Here is a 25,167-nt window from a genome sequence, read left to right on the forward strand (position 1 = left end):
CATTCTTTGTCCTCTAAAGACGACGAGTTGAGTTTTTACCAAAAAGTTATATTTTGGTTTCATCTGACCATATGACATTCTCCCAATCCTCTTCTGCATCATCCAAATGCACTCTAGCAAACTTCAGACGGGCCTGGACATGTACTGGCTTAAGCAGGGGGACACGTCTGGCACTGCAGGATTTGAGTCCCTGGCGGCGTAGTGTGTTACTGATGGTAGGCTTTGTTACTTTGGTCCCAGCTCTCTGCAGGTCATTCACTAGGTCCCCCTGTGTGGTTCTGGGATTTTTGCTCACCGTTCTTGTGATCATTTTGACCCCACGGGGTGAGATCTTGCGTGGAGCCCCAGATCGAGGGAGATTATCAGTGGTCTTGTATGTCTTCCATTTCCTAATAATTGCTCCCACAGTTGATTTCTTCAAACCAAGCTGCTTACCTATTGCAGATTCAGTCTTCCCAGCCTGGTGCAGGTCTACAATTTTGTTTCTGGTGTCCTTTGACAGCTCTTTGGTCTTGGCCATAGTGGAGTTTGGAGTGTGACTGTTTGAGGTTGTGGACAGGTGTCTTTTATACTGATAACAAGTTCAAACAGGTGCCATTAATACAGGTAACGAGTGGAGGACAGAGGAGCCTCTTAAAGAAGAAGTTACAGGTCTGTGAGAGCCAGAAATCTTGCTTGTTTGTAGGTGACCAAATACTTATTTTCCACCATAATTTGCAAATAAATTCATAAAAAATCCTACAATGGGATTTTCTGGATTTTTTTTCCTCAATTTGTCTGTCATAGTTGACAGGTACCTATGATGAAAATTACAGGCCTCTCTCATCTTTTTAAGTGGGAGAACTTGCACAATTGGTGGCTGACTAAATACTTTTTTCCCCACTGTATGGAACTGACAGTATTTCACTTATAACATTCATGTTTCAGCGATGACTGTCATTTCTCCAGAAATAACAACCTCCTCTGCTCTGTCGCCACATGCACTTTCCTTCTCTACTGTAATTTTGCTTCAAGGCATTTACAATTCATTTTCCACTAAAATGTTGTATTTTTCAACAGTGCCATTGAACAGGCTGTATAATGGGTCTCTTTACTGGAAGAGCTGTGACTGGGTAAAGAGATCGTGACTCACTGTGTTAGCATTCTCTTCAGCTTAGCTTAGCCTTCTGTCATAAAGCGTCAAGATTAGCCAGGATACCTAACTGTTTCTGCACTTAGCAATGCTACGTCGTTGTCTTAGTAAGACAATGGACAAGCTGAAAACAAAAACAGAACAGCACCACCCAGGCTACATCACTACTGTATATGTATTCTGCCATCAGCACATAATAACAAATGTGCGAGTGTTCTGCAAATGCTAGCAAGTAAGCTGTACGAGAGATAAGTTGCTCTGGGATAGCACTAGCTCTCCATAGCGCTACAGATGTAGGATCTTAATTTTATTGATTGATTTTGTTGGAAAGAATTTGCAAACTTGTAGTGCAGTTGAGTTTTAAAAAGGCTTCCAAAGTTTGTAATTTCCATTTAGATATGTGCAACCCCTACATAAATGTCCATTAATTATAATTCACATAATAATTCACATTTCCTGTTGCTGCAGGAGTATTTTCCTTCTGTAGAAAACTTGCTCAAATTAAGATCCTACATCTGTAGATGTATTAGCACCCCGGCTACTTTCCGATTCTCTACCCTTCTGCCAAAGTGTGCACTTGTACACTCCCCCAATGGCTATAAAAGAAATGAGCTGCTGTGAGGAATATGGTGGAAACTTCCTCCAGCCTTGCTTGCTCGAATCCAATGCTTTTAAATGCAGGAAGAGGAGTGAATGAGTGCACACTTCAGGAGAAGGGTAAGGAATCGGAATGCAGCCCAGCTCTCCTTAAGGCTATTAGCGCTAGCTAGTTCTGCATGAACAAGTGGAAGTTGGTGCGTGTGAACTCTTGGTGGATGGAGTCTATGAGAGTGTCAGAGTCTGGGGCATTTTGCAGTGCCCCTCTGGCCTGCGGGGGGGCGTTGTGTTCGGGGGTGTAGGTGAAGCTGAAGGTGCTCCTGTAGATCAGACCGTCCAGACGGATGAGGGACAGAGGTACGGTGATGGGGTGCCGCAGCCATCTCCACTCCCCACTGAACACAGACACGTCTGGAACCACACACAGCATGGACTTTGGTGACCTGCAGTGACACAATTGAGAGGTGAGTCGGGCAGCTCTTGCTGTAGAATCCAGGCATGGTCGCTTAGTGCTAAATAAGTAGTGGTTTAAGTTAGAAGTAAAGCAGAGTTGTTTCAAATATTTTTTTGTTGTTGGTTTAAACTGGTTAATCGAAATGTGCTTCTTTTGAAGATATAGAGAACACACTGCTCATGGTCTCACCAATACTAGATTAGACAGGGTTTTAGGCTGGGATTCAAAGACAGTGAAACAAGCTGTATACTGCAATGTACTGCAGGCGATTTCTGCTTGAGCTGACATCCACGTGACCCACAGTGAACACGGACATTGTTGCAATTGAAATTGTCTTTATAGGTTTACCGCTGTGTTCAAGTCGTTAATTGGATTGAATCCCGGCCTTAATCTTCATGGGTTCTGCTGGAAGCATTGGCAAATATTTTCAGTTTTGAGACCAATAATAGCAGAGATGGGACCAAGTCACAATTTATCAAGTCCTAAGCAAGTCTCAAGTCTTAACCTTTGGTTCTCGAGTCAAGTCCCAAGTAACAATGGGCAAGTCTCAAGTCAAGTCCCAAGTTCCAGAGCTCAGGTCAAGTCAAGTCACGTCCCTAATTTTGGGTTTCGAGCCCTCAAGTCAATGGTTAAGTGTTTTATACCAATATCAATGCAATTTTTGAATTCAGGTTATATTTTCTGTTTTCCTTACACAAGGCATAGTAATACAGTACATATGCCTACATAATAAACTTCACAGATCATTAAATAAATGGTTTTTGAATCATCATTACCAATAGAAAGGCCATCCAAATGATGATGTACAGTTAGTGTTGATAGTACAGCTACAGTTTGACTGTTATTGTGACATTTCCAATTAGAATCAAGTGTTGTTGCTTTCTCCCCGCCCACTACATGCGCGTTGAGAGGTCTGTGGTTGGCTGAGAATAAACATTCACGGAAACTCTTGCTGAGAGTGCATATTTTCAAGTGACAAGCGTTGAAAATATAGGACAGTGCTCTATATTTCCCCCTGCCTTTCCGCACCTGCCAGCGCAGCGGCACTAGGCAGAACAGAATTTAACAGTAATTTCCCATATAACCCATTAAGATTCTCTGCTTTGAGTAACATAATTGCCACGAATGTATGTTCACGGTGTAATAACAGAATTTAACAGGAGGTGAAGGTGATGCTGCTCTTTTGGAAGGGGGAAATCCAAGTCTCTCGAGTCTCTTGAGTCATACAGCTCAAGTCCAAGTTAAGTCCCGAGTCATAGATGTTTAAGTCCAAGGCAAAAATCTCGGAATAATAGGATTGATTTTAAGCACTTCATTGAAAAATCATGAATCCAGCCTCATTTACATGGCAGTGGAAGATCATGTTTCTCTCACAAATTGCCTGCAGCCTGGGTACAAAGAGCATATTGTGGATTACGATGTTATACAAACACTGATCTTGTGGTGGTGAGGATATTTGCGGAACCTTATGGCCAGACCCTAGCATGTGATATGTCAGCATTTTGGGTGAGGTTTAAGGGCGGTGATGACGTCAGCACAAATGCTTGGACTTGGTCACATTACCTAAAACCTCAGCGACACCTGATGCTGCAGTGGAACATTCTGTACACCCCTACAAGGGGCTGAAGAGTGGGCCAGCTGAGCCAAGCAAATCCAATGGTACTCAAGCCACTTGAACTCCATTGTGGACCATGGGTCCTATCCATTGGATTAATTAAAGAACATGTTTTGTAGAGGACAAAAATGAATCTTCATCTGAAACACGGTACCTCCTTTTTACATGAGAATGTTGGCTAAGTGGAACAGTCTTTTTAATTGTATTTTTTTATCATCACTTTATGTCTAATAAATGACTGTGTGTGTTCAATTTTAGAATATAACTCCAAAATACAGTGGGGAGAACAAGTATTTGATTAACTGCCGATTTTGCAGGTTTTCCTACTTACAAAGCATGTAGAGGTCTGTCATTTTTTATCATAGGTACACTTCAACTGTGAGAGACGGAATCTAAAACAAAAATCCAGAAAATCACATTGTATGATTTTTAAGTAATTAATTTGCATTTTATTGCATGACATAAGTATTTGATACATCAGAAATGCAGAACTTAATATTTGGTACAGAAACCTTTGTTTGCAATTACAGAGATCATACGTTTCCTATAGGTCTTGACCAGGTTTGCACACACTGCAGCAGGGATTTTGGCCCACTCCTCCATACAGACCTTCTCCAGATCCTTCAGGTTTCGGGGCTGACGCTGGGCAACACGGACATTCAGCTCTCTCCAAAGATTTTCTATTGGGTTCAGGTCTGGAGACTGGCTAGGCCACTCCAGGACCTTGAGATGCTTCTTACGGAGCCACTCCTTAGTTGCCCTGGCTGTGTGTTTCGGGTCGTTGTCATGCTGGAAGACCCAGCCACGACCCATCTTCAATGCTCTTACTGAGGTAAGGAGGTTGTTGGCCAAGATCTCGCGATACATGGCCCCATCCATCCTCCCCTCAATACGGTGCAGTCGTCCTGTCCCCTTTGCAGAAAAGCATCCCCAAAGAATGATGTTTCCACCTCCATGCTTCACGGTTGGGATGGTGTTATTGGGGTTGTACTCATCCTTCTTCTTCCTCCAAACACGGCGAGTGGAGTTTAGACCAAAAAGCTCTATTTTTGTCTCATCAGACCACATGACCTTCTCCCATTCCTCCTCTGGATCATCCAGATGGTCATTGGCAAACTTCAGACGGGCCTGGCCATGCGCTGTCTTGAGCAGGGGGACCTTGCGTGCGCTGCAGGATTTTAATCCATGACGGCGTAGTGTGTTACTAATGGTTTTCTTTGAGACTGTGGTCCCAGCTCTCTTCAGGTCATTGACCAGGTCCTGCCGTGTAGTTCTGGGCTGATCCCTCACCTTCCTCATGATCATTGATGCCCCACGAGGTGAGATCTTGCATGGAGCCCCAGACCGAGGGTGATTGACCGTCATCTTGAACTTCTTCCATTTTCTAATAATAATAACAGTTGTTTCCTTCTCACCAAGCTGCTTGCCTATTGTCCTGTAGCCCATCCCAGCCTTGTGCAGGACTACAATTTTATCCCTGATGTCCTTACACAGCTCACTGGTCTTGGCCATTGTGGAGAGGTTGGAGTCTGTTTGATTGTGTGTGGACAGGTGTCTTTTATACAGGTAACGAGTTCAAACAGGTGCAGTTAATACAGGTAATGAGTGGAGAACAGGAGGGCTTCTTAAAGAAAAACTAACAGGTCTGTGAGAGCCGGAATTCTTACTGGTTGGTAGGTGATCAAATACTTATGTTATGCAATAAAATGCAAATTAATTACTTAAAAATCATACAATGTGATTTTCTGGATTTTTGTTTTAGATTCCGTCTCTCACAGTTGAAGTGTACCTATGATAAAAAATGACAGACCTATACATGCTTTGTAAGTAGGAAAACCTGCAAAATCGGCAGTGTATCAAATACTTGTTCTCCCCACTGTATATTTTTTATAATTTATTCCCTGAGCCTCATTGGGTCACTGAAATGCTCAGTCCGACTGTGTGGACGTGGGGATACATATTTGAATATATTTACATACAGCCCTGATTGGCTGATAGAATCATCTAGAGCACACCCCCTTACCCTTTCAAAAAACAACAACAAAGGCACATGGTATTCAACCTGTCAGTTGGAGCTGGACACTGAAAGCAACGAACTTCCACAGGTGTGTAGGCTACTTTGCCTTGTCATCAAAACAAAAGGCATACATAATTTAATTTGTTAAATCATTGTTGTACTGTTTTCAATAGGTCACCAGAAGATGCAGTAGGTCACCAGAAGATGCAGAAGATGCAGGCCCAGAACAGCCTGTTTGCATGGTGGACCATCCTGGCCTATACCCTGTCTATTCATTGCAGAATGCCATGATTATCTACAGGGCAGACTACATGGTAAAATATTCAGTATCATCACAAAGTTTATTTCATAATTTTACGACAGAAGTTATTTCAATGTTTCTAATTAGTAAACACTATTGAATTATACATTTCTTAATGCTTTCTGCTCTTGACTGTAAGTAAAGACACCAGACTGCAATGAAAGGTTGCTGTCATTCTTCATAAATCCTCAGTTATTACATAACATAATAAACAGATCATAAATAAGGTTATATTTAAAGTCTAAATGGCATGTAAGTATATTTTCAAGTTATTGTTTTACATGTGCTCAAGCTCTTTAAGGGTTTTCCTGTGAGAGGTGTTTCCTGTGAGAGGAAAACAGATTATGGTGAAAGTAAGAGGGTGTTAGCTAAACATAATCAGATAGGAGGTATAAAGTACAACAAAGTAGTGTGTTTATTCATCACCAGCTTTCTCCAACACTGATATTACTATACACACCTATCATCTCATCCCGTGACAGGAAAGATGGAAGAGTTAGTATTGCACACTTCTTGCACACACACACAATTACACTTAACTTCTCAGCAAGAACTTGTTTGGCGGAATCTGTTGTGGTATGTGATGACTGGGGGCGAAAATCTACCGGAGATTAGATCTCCAGGTGGATGGTTGGTGACCACTGCCAGTACACACAATACAATGTGTTTTCAAATAGTCATACAGTCAATCACAGATAGACCCATAGCCCCTACTTATTGTGAATTCCTACTAATCAGTTATAGGGCATGGTTCAACCACTACACTCTCTGAAAAAAGTTATATATATATATAAATATAAACTCTGCAAAAAAAGAAACACACCTTTTTCAGGACCCTGTCTTTCAAAGATAATTCGTAAAAATCAAAATAACTTCACAGATCTTCATTGTAAAGGGTTTAAACACTGTTTCCCATGCTTGTTCAATGAACCATAAAAAAAGAATGAACATGCACCTGTGGAACGGTCGATAGGACACTAACAGCTTACAGACGGTAGGCAATTAAGGTCACAGTTATGAAAATTTAGGGCACTAAAGAGGCCTTTCTATTGACTCTGAAAAACACCAAAAGAAAGTCCCTGCTCATCTGCGTGAACGTGCCTTGGGCATGCTGCAAGGAGGCATGAGGACTGCAGATGTGGCCAGGGCAATAAATTGCAATGTCCGTACTGTGAGACGCCTAAGACAGCGCTACAGGGAGACAGGATGGACAGCTGATCGTCCTCGCAGTGGCAGAACACGTGTAACAATACCTGCACAGGATCGGTACATTCGAACATCACACCTGCAGGACAGGTACAGGATGGCAACAACAACTGCCTGAGTTACACCAGGAATGCACAATCCCTCCATCAGTGCTCAGACTGTCCGCAATAGGCTGAGAGAGACTGGACTGAGGGCTTGTAGGCCTGTTGTAAGGCAGGTCCTCACCAGACATCACCGGCAACAACGTCGCCTATGGGCACAAACCCACCTATGCTGGACCAGACAGGACTGGCAAAAAGTGCTCTTCACTGATGAGTCACGGTTTTGTCTCACCAGGGTTGATGGTCGGATTCACATTTATTGTCGAAGGAATGAGCGTTACACCGAGGCCTGTACTCTGGAGCGGAATCAATTTGGAGGTGGAGGGTCCGTCATGGTCTGGGGTGGTGTGTCACAGCATCATCGGACTAAGCTTGTTGTCATTGCAGGCAATCTCAACGTTGTGCGTTACAGGGAAGACATCCTCCTCCCTCTTGTGGTACCCTTCCTGCAGGCTCATCCTGACATGACCCTCCAGCATGACAATGTTACCAGCCATACTGCTCGTTCAGTGTTCTGCCATGGCCAGCGAAGAGCCCGGATCTCAATCCCATTGAGCACGTCTGGGACCTGTTGGATCGAAGGGTGAGGGCTATGGCCATTCCCCCCAGAAATGTCCTGGAACTTGCAGGTGCCTTGGTGGAAGAGTGGGGTAACATCTCACAGCAAGAACTGGCAAATCTGGTGCAGTCCATGAGGAGGAGATGCACTGCACTTGTCATAATATGGACTTGGTCTTTTACCAAATAGGGCTATCTTCTGTATACCACCCCTACCTTAAGAAGGAAAGAAATTCCACAAATTAACTTTTAAAAAGGCACACCTGTTAATTGAAATGCATTCCAGGTGACCACTTCATGAAGCTGGTTGAGAGAATGCCAAGAGTGTGCAAAGCTGCCATCAAGGCAAAGGGTGGCTACTTTGAAGAATAAACCCTTTTTTGGTTACTACATGTGTTATTTCATTGTTTTGATATCTTCACTATTATTCTACAATGTAGAAAATAGTAAAAATAAAGAAAACCCCTGGAAAATCCCTGGAATGAGTAGGGGTTTCCAAACTTATGACTGGTAGTATATATCTATAATGTTTACAAAAATATATACAGTTGAAGTCGGAAGTTTACATACACTTAGGTTGGAGTCATTAAAACTAGTTTTTCAACCACTCCACAAATGTCTTGTTAACAAACTATAGTTTTGGCAAGTCAGTTAGGACATCTACTTTGTGCATGACACAAGTAATTTTTCCAACAATTGTTTACAGACAGATTATTTCACTTATAATTCACTGTATCACAATTCCGGTGGGTCAGAAGTTTACATACACTAAGTTGACTGTGCCTTTAAACAGCTTGGAAAATTCCAGAAAATGATGTCATGGCTTTAGAAGCTTCTGCTAGGCTAAATGACATAATTTGACTCAATTTGAGGTGTACCTGTGGATGTATTTCAAGGGCTACCTTCAAACTCAGTGCCTCTTTGCTTACACATCATGGGAAAATCAAAAGAAATCAGCCAAGACCTCAGAAAAAACATTGTAGACCTCCACAAGTCTGGTTCTACAATGTAGAAAATAGTAAAAAGAAAGAAAACCCCTGGAAAACCCCTGGAATGAGTAGCGGTGTCCAAACTTTTGACTGGTACTGTTTAATAGGCCTAGCCTATAGAAAGCTGATGGGATCCTCCTCTTTTTAATAGAGGCCATCACTTTTTTCTCACACAATTGCATAGCCGATAGAAATGTTGCGCAACATGAGCTCATGGGCTCTCATGAAGTGTTTGATTCGATTTTTGATACATTTGCATTGATGTCAGAGTGATTAGAGGGACAATAGAGTGCTGAGTACCAGGCAGTAAGCAAGTTTGGTAGGCTACTAATGACCATCAGCAGCATCAGAGCTTGGAGAAGCCTAATTACCATGAATAAACAGTCATCATGACTGCCATCATGACTCATGACCGCTAGTGTGCCGGTATTACGGTCACCGTAACAGCCCTACCCATAACATGATGCAGCCACCACTTGAAAATATGGAGAGTGATACTCAGTACTGTGTTATATTGGATTTACCCCATACATAACACTCTGTATTCCGGAAAAAAAGTTAATTGCTTAGCCAAAGTGTTGACAGTATTACTTTAGTGCCTTGTTGCAAACAGGGTGCATGTTTTGGAATATTTTTACTCTTTACAGGCTTCCTTCCTTTCACTCTGTCAATTAGGTTAGTATTGTGGAGTAACTACTATGATGTTGATCCATCCTCAACTTCTCCTATCACAGCCATTAATAACACTCTATTGACTCACCCGTGCGTCAATCTAAGTAACATAAAACAATCCCCATAAAAGATAAGTCAGTTTAAGATCCAACGCTTATGTTGGCCGTTCGCATCTGCCGTGGCAGGTCGCCGAGCTACAGCAGTGTTTGTCAGACCATGAGACATCCCGAAAATCTGCCTTCTCACGAAAACATCTGTAGGAATTGCCAATGGACACGGGCTACTCGTCTATCTGTGATGGGCTATATGACCAATAGAAGACATTAGTAGATATTACAGGTATCTGGCCTATAGGAGCTTTGTCAGTTGGTGCTGGGGCTATCTGGGCCATAGGAAAAGAGTGGTGCTGCAGCCTGCGTAGTCCTTCGCATCCACCAGGAGTTCCAAGATGCCAAAGGAACCCACCCTGGAGGGGTTTGAGAGCTTGTCTGCAGAAATAAACTGACATTTACATTTTAGTCATTTAGCAGACGCTCTTATCCAGAGCAATTTACAGTAGTGCTGTCATACTTTTTTGTACTGGTCCCCCGTAGGAATGAAAACCACAACCCTGGCGTTGCAAGCACCTTGCTCTACCAGCTGAACCACACAGGACCAGGTGGACAGACAAACAAAATATGAGCTGCAATACATCTGACCCACTTTCATATCGATACCATCATTTGCTAAATTGAAACTGAATATTCACTGCCCTCTTACACCTTACCTTTTGATTATACACTGAACAAAAATAGAAATGCAACATGCAACAATTTCAAAGAGTTTCAGTTCAAATAAGGAAATCAGTCTATTTTAAGGATTTCACATGACTGGGAATACAGATATGCATCTGTTGGTCACAGATACCTTAAAAGAAAGGTAGGGGAGTGATCCTCAACACAGGGGCCCCACAAGGGTGCGTGCTCCGCCCCCTCCTGTACTCCCTGTTCACCCATGACTGCGTGGCCACGCACGTCTCCAACTCAATCGTCAAGTTTGCAGATAACACAACAGTGGTAGGTTTGATTACTAACGACGACGAGACAGCCTACAGGGAGGAGGTGAGGACCTTGGTGTAGTGGTGCCAGGAAAATAACCTTTCCCTCAACGTCAACAAAATGAAGTAGCTGATCGTGGACTTCAGGAGACAGCAGAGGGAGCACGGAACCCCTTCCACATCGACAGGCCGCAGTGGGGAAGGTGAAAAGCTTCAAGTTCCTCGCCGTACACATCACTGACAATCTGAAATGGTCCACCCACACAGACAGTGTGGTGAATAAGACAGAGCCTCTTCAACCTCAGGAGCCTAAATAAATTTGGCTTGGACCCTGAGACCAAGGTGGTTGAGGTGATGGCGGCGGTTGAATGGCACGACAATGGGCCTCAAGATCTCGTCACGGTATCGCTGTGCATTCAAATTGCCATCGATAAAATGCAATTGTGTTCGTTGTCCGTAGCTTATAACCCCACCGCCACCATGGGGCACTTTGACATCAGCAAACTGCTCGACCACACAACGCCATACACACTGTCTGCCATCTGCCCGGTACAGTTGAAACCGGGATTCATCCGTGAAGAGCACACTTCTCCAGCGTGACAGTGGCCATCGAAGGTGAGCATTTGCCCACTGATGTTAGTTATGATGCAGAACTGCAGTCAGGTCAAGACCCTGGTGAGGATGACTAACACTCAGATGAGCTTCCCTGAGACGGTTTCTGACAGTTTGTGTAGAAATTCTTCTGTTGTGCAAACCCAGTTTCATCAGCTGTCCGATGGCTCTCAGATGATCCTGCAGGTGAAGAAGCCGGTTGTGGAGGTCCTGGGCTGGCGTGGTTACACGTGGTCTGCGGTTGCGAGGCCGGTTGGACATACTGCCAAATTCTCTAAAACAACATTGGCTTATGGTAGAGAAATGAACATTCAATTATCTGGCAACAGCTCTGGTGGACATTCCTGCAGTCAGCATGCCAATTGCATGCTCCTTCAAAACTTGAGACTGAAATGATTCAGAACGGTATTGGGAAGTGATAAGAAGATCACCAGGCAATAATTGTGTATGACCTTCTGTGTAGAAAATAACATTATTGCGGTGCTTTTTCCCCCAGTCCCTGGTCCTGTCCACTCACTGCTCTAATAAGTCCTACACAGCTTGTGTTCCTGAGAATCTTAGGTTTCACAGAAATGGGGTCATAATAGCTTATAGCTCCAACTGTTCAAAAGTTAGAGCCACATTTACAGGAGAAAAACAGTAAGCCCTCTGTTTATCACAACCGCATTCTATGAATCGTTTTATGAAATTAGGGACATTTTTATTGTATACATTTTCAAATCAGCCGAACCCTTTGGGAAAGGCGGCAATGGAAGTCGGGTTGCCTCCCACAATGTAAACTGTAAAATGTCCAGCCTACACTTTCCATGTGGATCCAATTAGCAAGGTAGCTAGCTAGCATCGACTGTAGGATACTGACATTACATACATTTACTTAGGTAACTGTACATAATAAAGCAATGTCAGAATCGCAAATATAGCTAAATGTCACGTCAGTATCCTAGTATTATAGCTAATTGCGTCAAAGTTAGCTAACTAACTAACTAACTAACTAGCTTCCTACAAGCTAATGTTAGCTAGCTGAATCACAGACATAGGGGAAAAGTGTAGCTGGCTATGTTGGAACATTGTTTACATTGTGGGAGGCAACGTCTGACCTGGTCCTAGGGCAGCGTTTCCACTTTACGATTCTGACATTACTTTTTATGTAGCTAGCTACAGGTATCTATGTCAGTAGCTAGTTAGCTATCCTAGTTGTGTCAAGGCTAGTAGTTAGCTAGCACCAAAATATTATGTTCTTTACTTTTAATAATAATAGGTAGCTAGAAGAATAACTACTTAGAGACTTACTTCTTGCAATGTTGCTCCCTGCTGCCGCCTGCCTCTGCCGGATGCTAGATGTATGGGACAGAACCTTGATGGAAGATGACAGCTGCAAATCCACTGGCTGGTGTAAGTCTAGCTAGCTAGCTAACCTGATGAAGTTTGCTGTGCATTTGCCAAATCAGACAAAGTGATTGCTCTGATGGAAGACAAACAAGTGGAAGTGCAAACAAACAATTGATGCCTTGCAGCCAACTACTACTGTACAATCTCTCTTGCTTTTGGCCATGTATAACTACCTACCTCTCTCCTGTGCATGTCAACATGAGGAGTACCAATTTAACCGTGCGTGACTGGCAGTAGTAGTAGGAGAAACACAAATCAAAGATGAACTGTCATTGGTCGATTACAATCAGACCGCCTGGTGACGTTATGCGGCGGGCCAAAAACACCAACCCATCTGAACAGGCTAAAATTCCAGGCGCTTTTTTCAAACAGCAGAGGTAACGAAGGTTTTCGATACTCCATTGTCCAGGAGAGAGGCTGCCCGGAAGTTACTCCAGCTTTGGCAAGAATCCCGCAGTGTGGCAGACGATACAGTGAATTTCCGCACGTTGGCAGCTGAGTGTGCCTGGAACCCGGAAGCGCTGTTCAACATGTTCCTGCACAGAGTATCGGAGGAAGTAAAGGATGAGCTTGCAGCTCCGGAACTACTGACGGATCTCGACTCACTCATCGCCTTGACCATTCGGATCGATGGGCGACTACGGGAATGAAGGAAGAAGAGGAAGGATTCCACCTCACCTCCGAGGCATCCCGGAAGTCCCCGACTTCTCCATTTCCGAGAGAACCCGAGTTCCCCCGAGAGTCTCCGAAGTCTGCCAATTCACCTCTTCGCGGGCCGATGCAACTAGGCAGAGCTAGGTTGTCTCCAGCCGAACGGCAATACAGGCTTCACACGAAGAGTTGCCTGTATTGCGGGACTACTGGTCATTTTCGGTCCACTTGTCCACTAAAAGACCAGGCTCACCGGTAGGAGCGAGTACTCTGGTGGGCCATACGGATAACTTTTCCTCTCCCCTTACTCGCACCCCCTTTCATACCATCTTGCTGTGGGGGTACCAGTCGAAAACTATCCTGGTACTCATCGACTCTGGGGCCGATGAGAGCTTTATGGATGCTACCCTGGCATCCGAGCTGGGCATCCCCACTCAGCCCATCTCCATTCCCATGGACGTTAGAGTGCTGGACGGGCACTCTATAGGCCGGGTCACCCACAATACCACCCCCATCAACCTACGAGTATCAGGGAACCACAGCGAGACGATCCAATTCCTGCTAATTAAGTCTCCTCAGGTTCCCGTGGTATTGGGTTTCTCTTGGCGACACAACCCCTTTATTGTCTGGTCTACTGGTGCCATCATGGGCTGGACACTGTCCACTTCTCGGTCCTGGAGGGGGCCCACTTCTCCAGGCTTGCCTGTCACCCGGGCTCCCGTCGGACCCTGGCCTTTGTGCGACAACGCTTTTGGTAGCCTACCATGCTTCCTGACATCTCCACATTCGTCGCCGCCTGCACGATCTGTGCGCAGAACAAGACTCCTCGGCATGCTCGGGCTGGTTTCCTCCAACCTCTGCCTGTTCCTCACCGTCCCTGGTCTCACTAATCCCTGGACTTTGTCACAGGTCTTCCTCCATCTGATGGCAACACCACCATCCTGACAGTTGTGGACCAGTTTTCCAAAGCCACTTCATTCCTCTCCCCAAGCTACCCTCCACCAAAGAGACGGCCCACCTCATGGTGCAGCACATCTTCCGGATCCATGGACTCCCAGTGGACATGGTCTCCGACCGGGGTCCTCAGTTCACGTCCCGGTTCATTGTGTCGTCGGCCAGCCTGTCCTCCGGTTTCCACCCTCAGTCCAACGCCCAGTCGGAGCGAGCCAACCAAGACCTGGAGATGACTCTGCGCTGCCTGGTCTCCGCCAACCCCACCACCTGGAGCCAGCAACTAGTGTGGGTCAAATACGCCGCAACACCCTTCCCTGCTCTGCCATGGGTCTTTCACCCTTTGAGTGTTCCCTGGGTTATCAGCCCCTGTTCTTCCCGGAGTAAGAGGAAGAGGTCGGCATACCCTGAGACTGCCTGCCGTTCTGTACCTTTTGGACTCTGATCTGGATTACGGACCTGCCCTTGACCTGTCGTTTGCCTGCCCCGTTTTTTTAGTAAACTTTTGTTACTTCAACACTGTTTGCATCTGGGTCTTCTCCTGAAACATGATAGTAAGGTCTACACCTGTTATATTCGGCGCATGTGACAAATAACATTTTATTTTATTTTATCATAATTTTCACAATTTTAGTGTTATTTTGACCTCATAGTGTGGAAATATCAGTAAATTTGTGTTGTATACTTGTGTTGTCCCATGTACCACCTGGAGTTCATGTGGTAGAATGAATGAGAGCGGAAGTTTTAAATAAGACTGGGGCCTCTCCAAGTGCTCTTTGGTGTGCTTGTAATCCTCAGGAACAGACTACATTCACCTGGAAGTGGCCATAAAACGCAACTAGGCAATGCAAACTAAAATAGGCCAGAGAGCAATGAAGCCTATAACCCTGGTAACTACAACAATTACACAGGTATTAGTAACTTGAAACAACAAGTTTGCACTGGGCATTTTATATGTGTCCTCCTTTGTAAGCACACAACACTGGTCTGGTTGAGGCATTGCATTTACTTGATTATGGAACAAGAACAATTACTTGTAAGATTTAAAATTCACCTTAACATAGTTTCTGCCTCCACATTTCCAAACCAAACTTTCAGATGGGGGCCAAAGTTTTCTCCATGTACTTCTAGCATGGCTACATGTCCTCCACCATTCACCTAAAAGGACACGTTCAACATTAATTCAATCAAACCATCATATCAACATTACACTTTTTTTTTTTTTTTTTTTAATACCCTCACACACACACTTCTTATTCTGAAAACTGGAATGATCTACCTACAAGGGGAGTCTACCAATAGTAGTAGTTGTAGTACTGTATTATTTGGGTACTATATTGTACAGTACTCTTATACAGTACTCATTTCCCCCATCCACGTCTCTTAAATGGTACAGTGACAATTTACATAAAAAACCCACACTTTCTTGTCTTATTGACAGGAACAGAAAACAAGGTGCAAATCAGCCTTGAATCACTGCAGTTCCTTATTCCTCATCTGATTTTTTTGTCAGCTTCAGTAGTGTTAAGACCTCACCTCCAGTCCTGTGATGACAGGTATTGGGCTGACCGAGCCCTGAACGCAGGCCAAGCCCTCAGAGAACGTATACTCCACTGCTTCTGTACCGATTATGGTCCAACATGATCCATCATTCAGCACCTCTCTGCTCTGCTCCCTCAGACTGGATGAGACCTGGGAAGACCCAAGGTGAAGAGGTTAACGCCTCCATGCCCCATTCCCATTGAACCCCCCCCCTCCCATCCCCACCCCCCACCCCCCATTCCACAACTGTCTCACTGCTAGTGAACCCAGGGCCTGAGGAGAAGGTTCAGTGACACTGTCCCTTAGCTACTAATGTAGGTCTGTGACCTAATTCTGGGCTAAATAATGATTGCGAGAGCTAGCGAGAGTTATAGCATGGACCTGTATCATCATGTCCCTAGAGTGACATTTTACCTCTCATAAGGACTTTTCACACTACTGAGTCAAACCGAGCAAAGCCAAACCAAGCTGTACTAAGCTGGTCTGGTTACCCAATACCACCCACTATTGCTGGAACCGTGCTGAAAAGGATAATGTGAACAGAAAATATCAGAGCAAGCGCAGGCTTGGGTCGGCACAATCGTGTGAATAGGGTAATATTAACCTGGTACTGTATGATTCTCTCATTAGACAGGCAGAGGTACATCTGGCTGTTGTCCTTGAACTGAAAGGCACACTTGTGGAGCTGGGAGACGGGCTCGTCCACATCCAGGATGGTGTGCTGCTTGTTCACCTTGCGGATCACCTGGAGGGAATCCAAAAACATCAAGGATCTAACAGAATCCATCATCCTTTTGACACATCATTGGCCTCCTCTCTTTAAAAAAAATTAACTACAACAATAAGAAATATATGTACTAGTATGATAGGAATCTAATGGAATCCATCATCCAATATGACACACCGTTGGTTTCCTCTCTTTTTAAAATAAACTGGACCTTTATTAAATCTATATACGACATGATAGCTTTGTTAATAACATGACTTAGATGGGCTTAGATGATGTTATGTCTGGAGGAGGCCCCTGAATAAGATTGTTTCTTCCTGTCAGGGCAAGCCAAGGTATCATCTTCACATCATAGAGAACTCCTGGCTGGTCCTAAGCTACACTCTTAGACAAAAAGCTGCTATCTATAACCTAAAAACGGTTCTTCGGCTGTCCTTTTGGTTCCAGGTAGAACCCTTTTGAGTTCCATGTAAAACCCTTTCCACAGAGGGTTCTACATGGAACTGAAAGGGTTCTACCTGGAACCAAAAAGGGTTCTTCAAAGGAGAACTATGTGGACAGCCAAAGAACCCTTTTGGAACCATTTTTTCTAAGCGTGTACCAGAGAGAGCATCACTGGGGTTGCAGTCTACAGCATGACGGTGTGCTACCACTATTTCATCTCCCTCCAAAGCCCTGAGCTGAACCAAACCGTAAGCAAACACAGTGAACGTGGTAGAGAGCACGCTAGAGTTTAAATAGGAAAATATACAAGCCACTCCAAAAGAAAATAAAACAGTCAGCAATTTACCTCAACTAAAATAACATGTATAGGTGTACAATGTAGGTGTATGTTACTCTAAACCATCAGCTGTATTATTCAAATGCCAATTTGGGGGTACGTGAAAGCGGTCTGATCAGCCAATTGCCATGAGGGGTTGCCTAAAAATAATCCCATCCTATGAACATGAGCAAGACAATAATAACAATAGATTCTGCTGTGCAGCAAACCATATAACATCTGCTCAGAGTTCTTACGAGAAGGAAAAACTATAACACGATTATTTTCCCCAATTATGAAATACAGTGGAATTAAGGTGGTCAGACTACAGCATGTAAAGAATACTGAACTGCAGCTACCAAGGTCTCCAGTATAATGGTACCATTGAGGTGATATCCAATTATTGTGCATGTGCGAGTGTTTACCATTGGGGGCAGGGCCACCCCGGAGTCAGTGCATACCAGCTGAACCACACAGCCGTAGCAGATGAAGCCCTCACACACCGTGAACTCTCCTGAGTCAGCATGCTGGTCCTCGACTGCGCACACAGACAGACAGACAGACAGACAGACAGACAGACAGACAGACAGACAGACAGACAGACAGACAGACAGACAGACAGACAGACAGACAGACAGACAGACAGACAGACAGACAGACAGACAGACAGACAGACAGACAGACAATAAGTTAAAACATAATGTAAGTGAATGAGTAGCAGTAGGATGAAAACATGAAAAACAGATGAGTCTATGGAGTCTACTTCTGAGGTGAGCTTGATCTTAGTTTTTGGGATATGATTCCAATCAGAGAAAGGTTGCAAAGTCTGTCTTGGAATACATTACTGCATTAGCAAAGTTTTTTATTTATTTCATGATGGAAAACAAATATTGTCCCAGCATTACCACCAGCTAGAAGATTTACGTATTCCTTTCATAAGGGCTCTGACAAGTCATTCTGCCCACAGCAGTAAAGAGAGAGAGAGTGTGTAGATGGAGGACTGAGAGACAGCGGTTCAGACAGCCGTTCATACCTAGAGTGACTGTAAATGCGGTCCACTGTCTGGCACTGGCTACAAAGGCCCCTCGTTCTACGGCCAGGTAACGTGTGCTGACCGTTTGGGACCGCAAGCGGTTGAACAGAGCCACCCTCGACCCCGCGGAAATACACACTGCAAATGGACACACACGCAAACATACAGACGTGTGTACACACACACACACACATAGCCGTAGTATGCAGCATGACAAATACATTTCACTTCCACATGTTGTGCACATGACGCATTTCCCTACCTCAAATACACATACATGTATTTGTATGTATGAAAAAAAGTATGAAAAAAAATAAATGTATGCACTCACTAACTGTAAGTCGCTCTGGATAAGAGCGTCTGCTAAATGACTAAAATGTCAAATGTAAATAAATACACATCACAAATAAGCCCACAAATAAGCATACACCATTCTCATTAATGACTGATGCAGCATGACAATTGTGGGTATGTTTTCCTTTCACACACAGTGCACCGTGACGCATTCTCCTACGGGTGAGAAATTCGACATTCATCCTACGGGTGATCTCAGCTGTCAAAGCTCTCTGGCGCCTCTCCCTTTTATCTCGCAAGGGGTAGGAGCCTATGTCAACACAACTGGACTCGTATTGTGTGCTCTTAGATCATAAGGTCAAATGTCTGGCCTAACTAGGAGTGGCAACCTGCACCTCCACTCTAGCCCTACTGTGACCCTGGGGACTGTGGCACTTTAGGATCACCTTTCACTCACAGTCAGCGTTCTTCATAGACTGCCTCTTCTGGGACGGTTTGGAGATAACTTTGATCAGCTTACTGAGGAAGGAGCCAATCTCCTGCCCGTTGCCAAGGAAGAGCTTGAGGACCAGGCGAAAGTGCTTCCTTTTGTCTGTGTCGGAGATGTACAGGGACTTGGCGCAGGCAAACATCTGTTAAAAGAAAATGCAAACATTCAGCAGTGCCTCATACGCTGTGTTTGTTCTGTCAACAGTCTCTTGTAATAAAATGTTTTGAAACCTTGTCTGGGTCATTATAGCGGCAGGGTAGGTTACTTTCTAAATGTAATCGTTACAGTTACTAGTTCCATGTCCGAAATTGTAATCAGTAAGGTAACTTTTGGATTACCCAAACTCAGTAATCTGATCACTTTTAGATTATTTTCCACTTAAAGGTACAATCAGCAGTTGCTACATCCATTTTTTGATAAATGAATTATATATACCCAATGATTCTTGTAGAATATAACTTATAAATGCCTCATGAGCTTACTTCAACTGTTGTACCCCATCAGATCCCAAAATATAAGCTTGTTTTACTCCAATGTTTGTAAACAAAATAAATGTAAACAAACACTATATTGCCAAAACATGGTTAAAACTATAATTATTATATCATGAATAGTCAGTCCTTGTATCCATAGCTCTGTCTATGAATTTGAGAGTGGTTAAAGCTGCAATATGTTACTTTTTGGGCGACCCAATCAAATTCAAATAGAAATGTGTCTTATAGATCTGTCATTCTCATTGAAAGCAAGTCTAAGAAGCTGACTTTGAATACGCCTTTGATAAAGTACGACTGGAATTTATATATGGAATATTTCAATTTTTGAGAATTTGTTATATAATGGGTTAAAGTTATGTAAGTAACCCTAGGTTAGTAAATAACGGCTACTTCTCAGAAAGTATTAAACTGTCAAGAGGAGTAAAACAAGGTTGTCCACTATCGGCATATCTATTTATTAGGGCCATCGAAATGTAAGCTATTAAAATCAGATCCAACAATAATATCAAGGGGCTAGAAATCCAGGGCTTAAAAACAAAGGTGTCATTATACACTGATGATTCATGTGAATCCTTAAAGAGATGGGTGGGGCTAAAGCCTAAAAGGGTGTGAACGATGCTGAATAGGTGTAGACAAAGAAGAGCTCTCCAGTAGGTGTACCAAAACATTCAAGGGCCATTTTCTCACAAGTGAGGTTACAAGTTTATCAACTTTCAATGCAGAATTACTTTCACATTGTTCCTCAACTGTAGTATATGATATACTATTTTCTAGCTCTGAGTCTCTACTTTTATCCAACGTAAAAAACACAATTTCAATTTTTGCTACATAAGAAGGAATCGAGCCGGTCGGTCATATATTTAGTTTGATTTTGGTCACAGGTTCAGGAATGGCTGAAGAATTGCAACATTTACCTGCAAATAGCAGATAGCACAACTGGGTGATTTGAAAATTCATAGTCAATCGATCAATAATATTACATTTACATTTTAGTCATTTAGCAGATGCTCTTATCCAGAGCGACTTACAGTTAGTGAGTGCATACATTTTTCATACTGGCCCCCCGTGGGAATCGAACCCACAACCCTGGCGTTGCAAGCGCCATGCTCTACCAACTGAGATACAGGAGGCCCTATAATATAATAATACTCTTAGCAAAAATGTTTATCTTTAATTTACAATCTGTAGAAACTATGACAATAGAAATGTTTAGACTTTTGTGAAACATCACAACACAGTTGAAAAATGTATGGCAAATATAAATAAAAAATGTATGGTCTTCAGAGATAGATGGGAGGGGTTGAGGGTAGCTGAAGAATGGGCCCAAAAACAAATAAAAGAAAACTAAATGTAAAATATACTGTGTCTGTAAAATGTATATAGTATCCATAAGTTGGAAATAGAAGCCTAAGTGTTGTTGTCCATTAGTTTAATCCAATTAGGGGAGGGGTGGTAGGGTTAGGGGAAAATAATAAAGGAAAATACATACATATACATACAGTACAAGTCAAAAGTTTGGACACTGTAGAATAATAGTGAAGACATCAAAACTATGAAATAACACATATGGAATCACGTAGTAACCAAATAAGTGTTAAACAAATCAAAATATATTTTATATTTGAGATTCTTCAAAGTAGCCACCCTTCGCCTTGATGACAGCTATGAACGCTCTTGGCATTCTCTCAACCAGTTCACCTGGAATGCTTTTCCAACAGTAGTCTGCGCTCCAGCAGGTATATCTCACTGGACATCCCCAAAGCCAACACCTCCTTTGGCCGCCATTCCTTCCAGTTCTCTGCTGCCAATGACTGGAACGAATTGCAACAATCTCTGAAGCTGGAGACTCTTATCTCCCTCACTAACTTTAAGCATCAGTTGTCAGAGCACCTTACCAATCACTGCACCTGTACACAGCCCATCTGAAATTAGCCCACCCAACTACCTCATCCCTATATTGTTATTTATTTTGCTCTTTTGCACCCCAGTATCTCTATTTGCACATAATCTCTTGCACATCTATCATTCCAGTGTTAATACTAATTGTAATTATAGCCTATTTATTATACTAATTGTAACTATAGCCTATTTATTGCCTTACCTCCATAACTTGCTACATTTGCACACACTGTATATATATTTTCTGTTGTATATTTTGAGGTTTTTTTACCCCATATGTAACTCTGTGTTGTTGTTTTTATCGCACTGCTTTGCTTTATCTTGGCCAGGTCGCAGTTGTAAATGAGAACTTGTTCTCAACTGGCTTACCTGGTTAAATAAAGGTTAAATAAAATAAAAATTAAGTATTGAAGGTGTTCCCACGTATACTGAGCATTTGTTGGCTGCTTTTCCTTCACTCTGCGGTCCAACTCATCCCATACCATATCAATTGGGTTGAAGTCGGGTGATTGTGGAGGCCAGGTCATCTGATGCAGCAATCCATCACTCCTCTTCTTGGTGAAATAGCTGTTTCACAGCCTGGAGGTGTGTTGGGTCATTGTCCTGTTGAAAAACAAATGATTGTCCCACTAAGCCTAAACCAGATGGGATGGCATATCGCTGCAGAATGCTGTGGTAGCCATGCTGGTTAAGTGTGCCTTGAATTCTAAATAAATCACAGACAGTGTCACCAGCAAAGCACCCCCACACCATCACACCTCCTCCTCCATGCTTCACGAAGGAACCACACACGCGGAGATCATACGTTCACCTACACTGCATCTCACAAAGACACGGCAGTTGGAACCAAAAATCTCCAATTTGGACTCCAGACCAAAGGACAGATTTCCACTGGTCTAATGTCCATTGCTCGTGTTTCTTGGGCCAAGCAAGTCTCTTCTTCTTATTGGTGTCCTTTAGTAGTGGTTTCTTTGCAGCAATTCGACCATGAAGGCCTGATTCAAGCATTCTCCTCTGAACAGTTGATGTTGAGATGTGTCTGTTACTTGAACTCTGTGAAGCATTTATTTGGTCTGCAATTTCTGAGGCTGGTAACTCTAATGAACTTATCCTCTGCAGCAGAGGTAACTCTGGGTCTTCCTTTCCTGTGGCAGTCCTCATGAGAGCCAGTTTCATCATAGCACTTGATGATTTTTGCGATTGCACTTGAAGAAACGTTCAGAGTTCTTCACATTTTCCGGATTGACTGATGTTCATGTCTTAAAGTAATGATGGACTGTCGTTTCTCTTTGATTATTTGAGCTGTTCTTGCCATAAAAATATAGACTTGGTCTTTTACCATCTTCTGTACACTACCTTGTCACAACACAACTGATTGGATCAAACGCATTAACAAGGAAAGAAATTCCACAAATCAACTTTTAACAAGGCACACCTGTTAATTGAAATGCATTCCAGGTGACTACCTCATGAAGCTGGTTGAAAGAATGCCAAGAGTGTGCAAAGCTGTCATCAAGGCAAAGGGTGGCTAGAATCTCAAATATAAAATATACGTTGATTTGTTTAACACTTTTTGGTTACTACATGATTCCATATGTGTTATTTCATAGTTTTGATGTCTTCACTATTATTCTACAATGTGGAAAATAGTAAAAATAAAGAAAAACCCTAGAATGAGTAGGTGTGTCCAAACTTATGACTGGTAGTATATATATATATATATATATATATATATATATATATATATATATATAATGTTTACAAAAATATATACAGTTGAAGTCGGAAGTTTACATACAGTGGGGAGAAAAAGTATTTAGTCAGCCACCAATTGTGCAAGTTCTCCCACTTAAAAAGATGAGAGAGGCCTGTAATTTTCATCATAGGTACACGTCAACTATGCAGACAAATTGAGATTTTTTTCTCTCCAGAAAATCACATTGTAGGATTTTTAATGAATTTATTTGCAAATTATGGTGGAAAATAAGTATTTGATCACCTACAAACAAGCAAGATTTCTGTCTCTCACAGACCTGTAACTTCTTCTTTAAGAGGCTCCTCTGTTCTCCTCTCGTTACCTGTATTAATGGCACCTGTTTGAACTTGTTATCAGTATAAAAGACACCTGTCCACAACCTCAAACAGTCACACTCCAAACTCCACTATGGCCAAGACCAAAGAGCTGTCAAAGTACACCAGAAACAAAATTGTTGACCTGCACCAGGCTGGGAAGACTGAATCTGCAATAGGTAAGCAGCCTGGTTTGAAGAAATCAACTGTGGGAGCAATTATTAGGAAATGGAAGACATTCAAGACCACTGATAATCTCCCTCGATCTGGGGCTCCACGCAAGATCTCACCCCGTCGGGTCAAAATGATCACAAGAACGGTGAGCAAAAATCCCAGAACCACACGGGGGGACCTAGTGAATGACCTGCAGAGAGCTGGGACCAAAGTAACAAAGCCTACCAATGAGTAACACACTACGCCGCCAGGGACTCAAATCCTGCAGTGCCAGACGTGTCCCCCTGCTTAAGCCAGTACATGTCCAGGCCCGTCTGAAGTTTGCTAGAGTGCATTTGGATGATCCAGAAGAGGATTGGGAGGATGTCATATGGTCAGATGAAACCAAAATAGAACGTTTTGGTAAAAACTCAACTCGTCGTGTTTGGAGGACAAAGAATGCTGAGTTGCATCCAAAGAACACCATACCTACTGTGAAGCATAGGGGTGGAAACATCATACTTTGGGGCTGTTTTTCTGCAAAGGGACCAGGACGACTGATCCGTGTAAAGGAAAGAATGAATGGGGCCATGTATCGTGAGATTTTGAGTGAAAACCTCCTTCCATCAGCAAGGGCATTGAAGATGAAACGTGGCTGGGTCTTTCAGCATGACAATGATCCCAAACACACCGCCCGGGCAATGAAGGAGTGGCTTCGTAAGAAGCATTTCAAGGTCCTGGAGTGGCCTAGCCAGTCTCCAGATCTCAACCCCATACAAAATCTTTGGAGGGAGTTGAAAGTCTGTATTGCCCAGTGACAGCCCCAAAACATCACTGCTCTAGAGGAGATCTGCATGGAGGAATGGGCTAAAATACCAGCAACAGTGTGTGAAAACCTTGAAGACTTACAGAAAACATTTGACCTGTGTCATTGCCAACAAAGTGTATATAACAAAGTATTTGTCACGCCCTGGCTCTAGGGACTCATTTATGTTGAGCCAGGGTGTGTAGAGTCTATGTTTTGTGCTCTTTGTGTCTGTTCTAGTTCGTGTGTTTCTATGTTGGCCAGAGTGGTTCTCAATCAGAGGCAACGAGTGTCAGCTGTTGCTGGTTGTCTCTGATTGGGAACCATATTTAGACAGGCTGTTTTCCACAGTGTTTTGTGGGATCTTGTTCCGTATTGGTTTATGTGTGTGAACCAAGGACTTCACGTTATCGTTTGTTGTTTTGTTCGTGTGTACACTTAATTAAATAAAATATGTTCACCTTCCACGCTGCGCCTTGTTCCTCCTTCGACGATCGTGACAGAAGATCCCACCAAAACAGGACCAAGCAGCGTGTCCAGGAGCAAGCGCCGGGTAAGGAGCTGGAGAGGTTGGCGATGGCCCAGGTGGGCCAATGGTGGTCCTGGGAGGACATGCTCG

The 25,167-nt window shown here is 43.2% G+C and overlaps 1 protein-coding gene across 1 annotated transcript in view; it reads right to left on the reverse strand.

Moving 5' to 3' along the window:
- Window positions 1-867: 867 nt before the first annotated feature.
- rbpjl (recombination signal binding protein for immunoglobulin kappa J region-like) overlaps window positions 868-25,167 on the reverse strand; it is a 30,300-nt gene continuing 6,000 nt past the window's right edge. The window contains exons 5-11 of the mRNA XM_045223334.1: window positions 19,095-19,269; window positions 18,344-18,481; window positions 17,736-17,848; window positions 16,428-16,568; window positions 15,818-15,973; window positions 15,336-15,439; window positions 868-2,172 (exon numbers count right to left, since the gene is read on the reverse strand). Coding sequence (XP_045079269.1) covers window positions 1,899-2,172; window positions 15,336-15,439; window positions 15,818-15,973; window positions 16,428-16,568; window positions 17,736-17,848; window positions 18,344-18,481; window positions 19,095-19,269 — 1,101 coding nt within the window. The 3' untranslated portion in view covers window positions 868-1,898. The remainder of the gene's footprint in view (window positions 2,173-15,335; window positions 15,440-15,817; window positions 15,974-16,427; window positions 16,569-17,735; window positions 17,849-18,343; window positions 18,482-19,094; window positions 19,270-25,167) is intronic.

The sequence above is a fragment of the Coregonus clupeaformis genome, chromosome 10 (genome assembly GCF_020615455.1).
Source record: "Coregonus clupeaformis isolate EN_2021a chromosome 10, ASM2061545v1, whole genome shotgun sequence".
Taxonomy (NCBI): domain Eukaryota; kingdom Metazoa; phylum Chordata; class Actinopteri; order Salmoniformes; family Salmonidae; genus Coregonus; species Coregonus clupeaformis.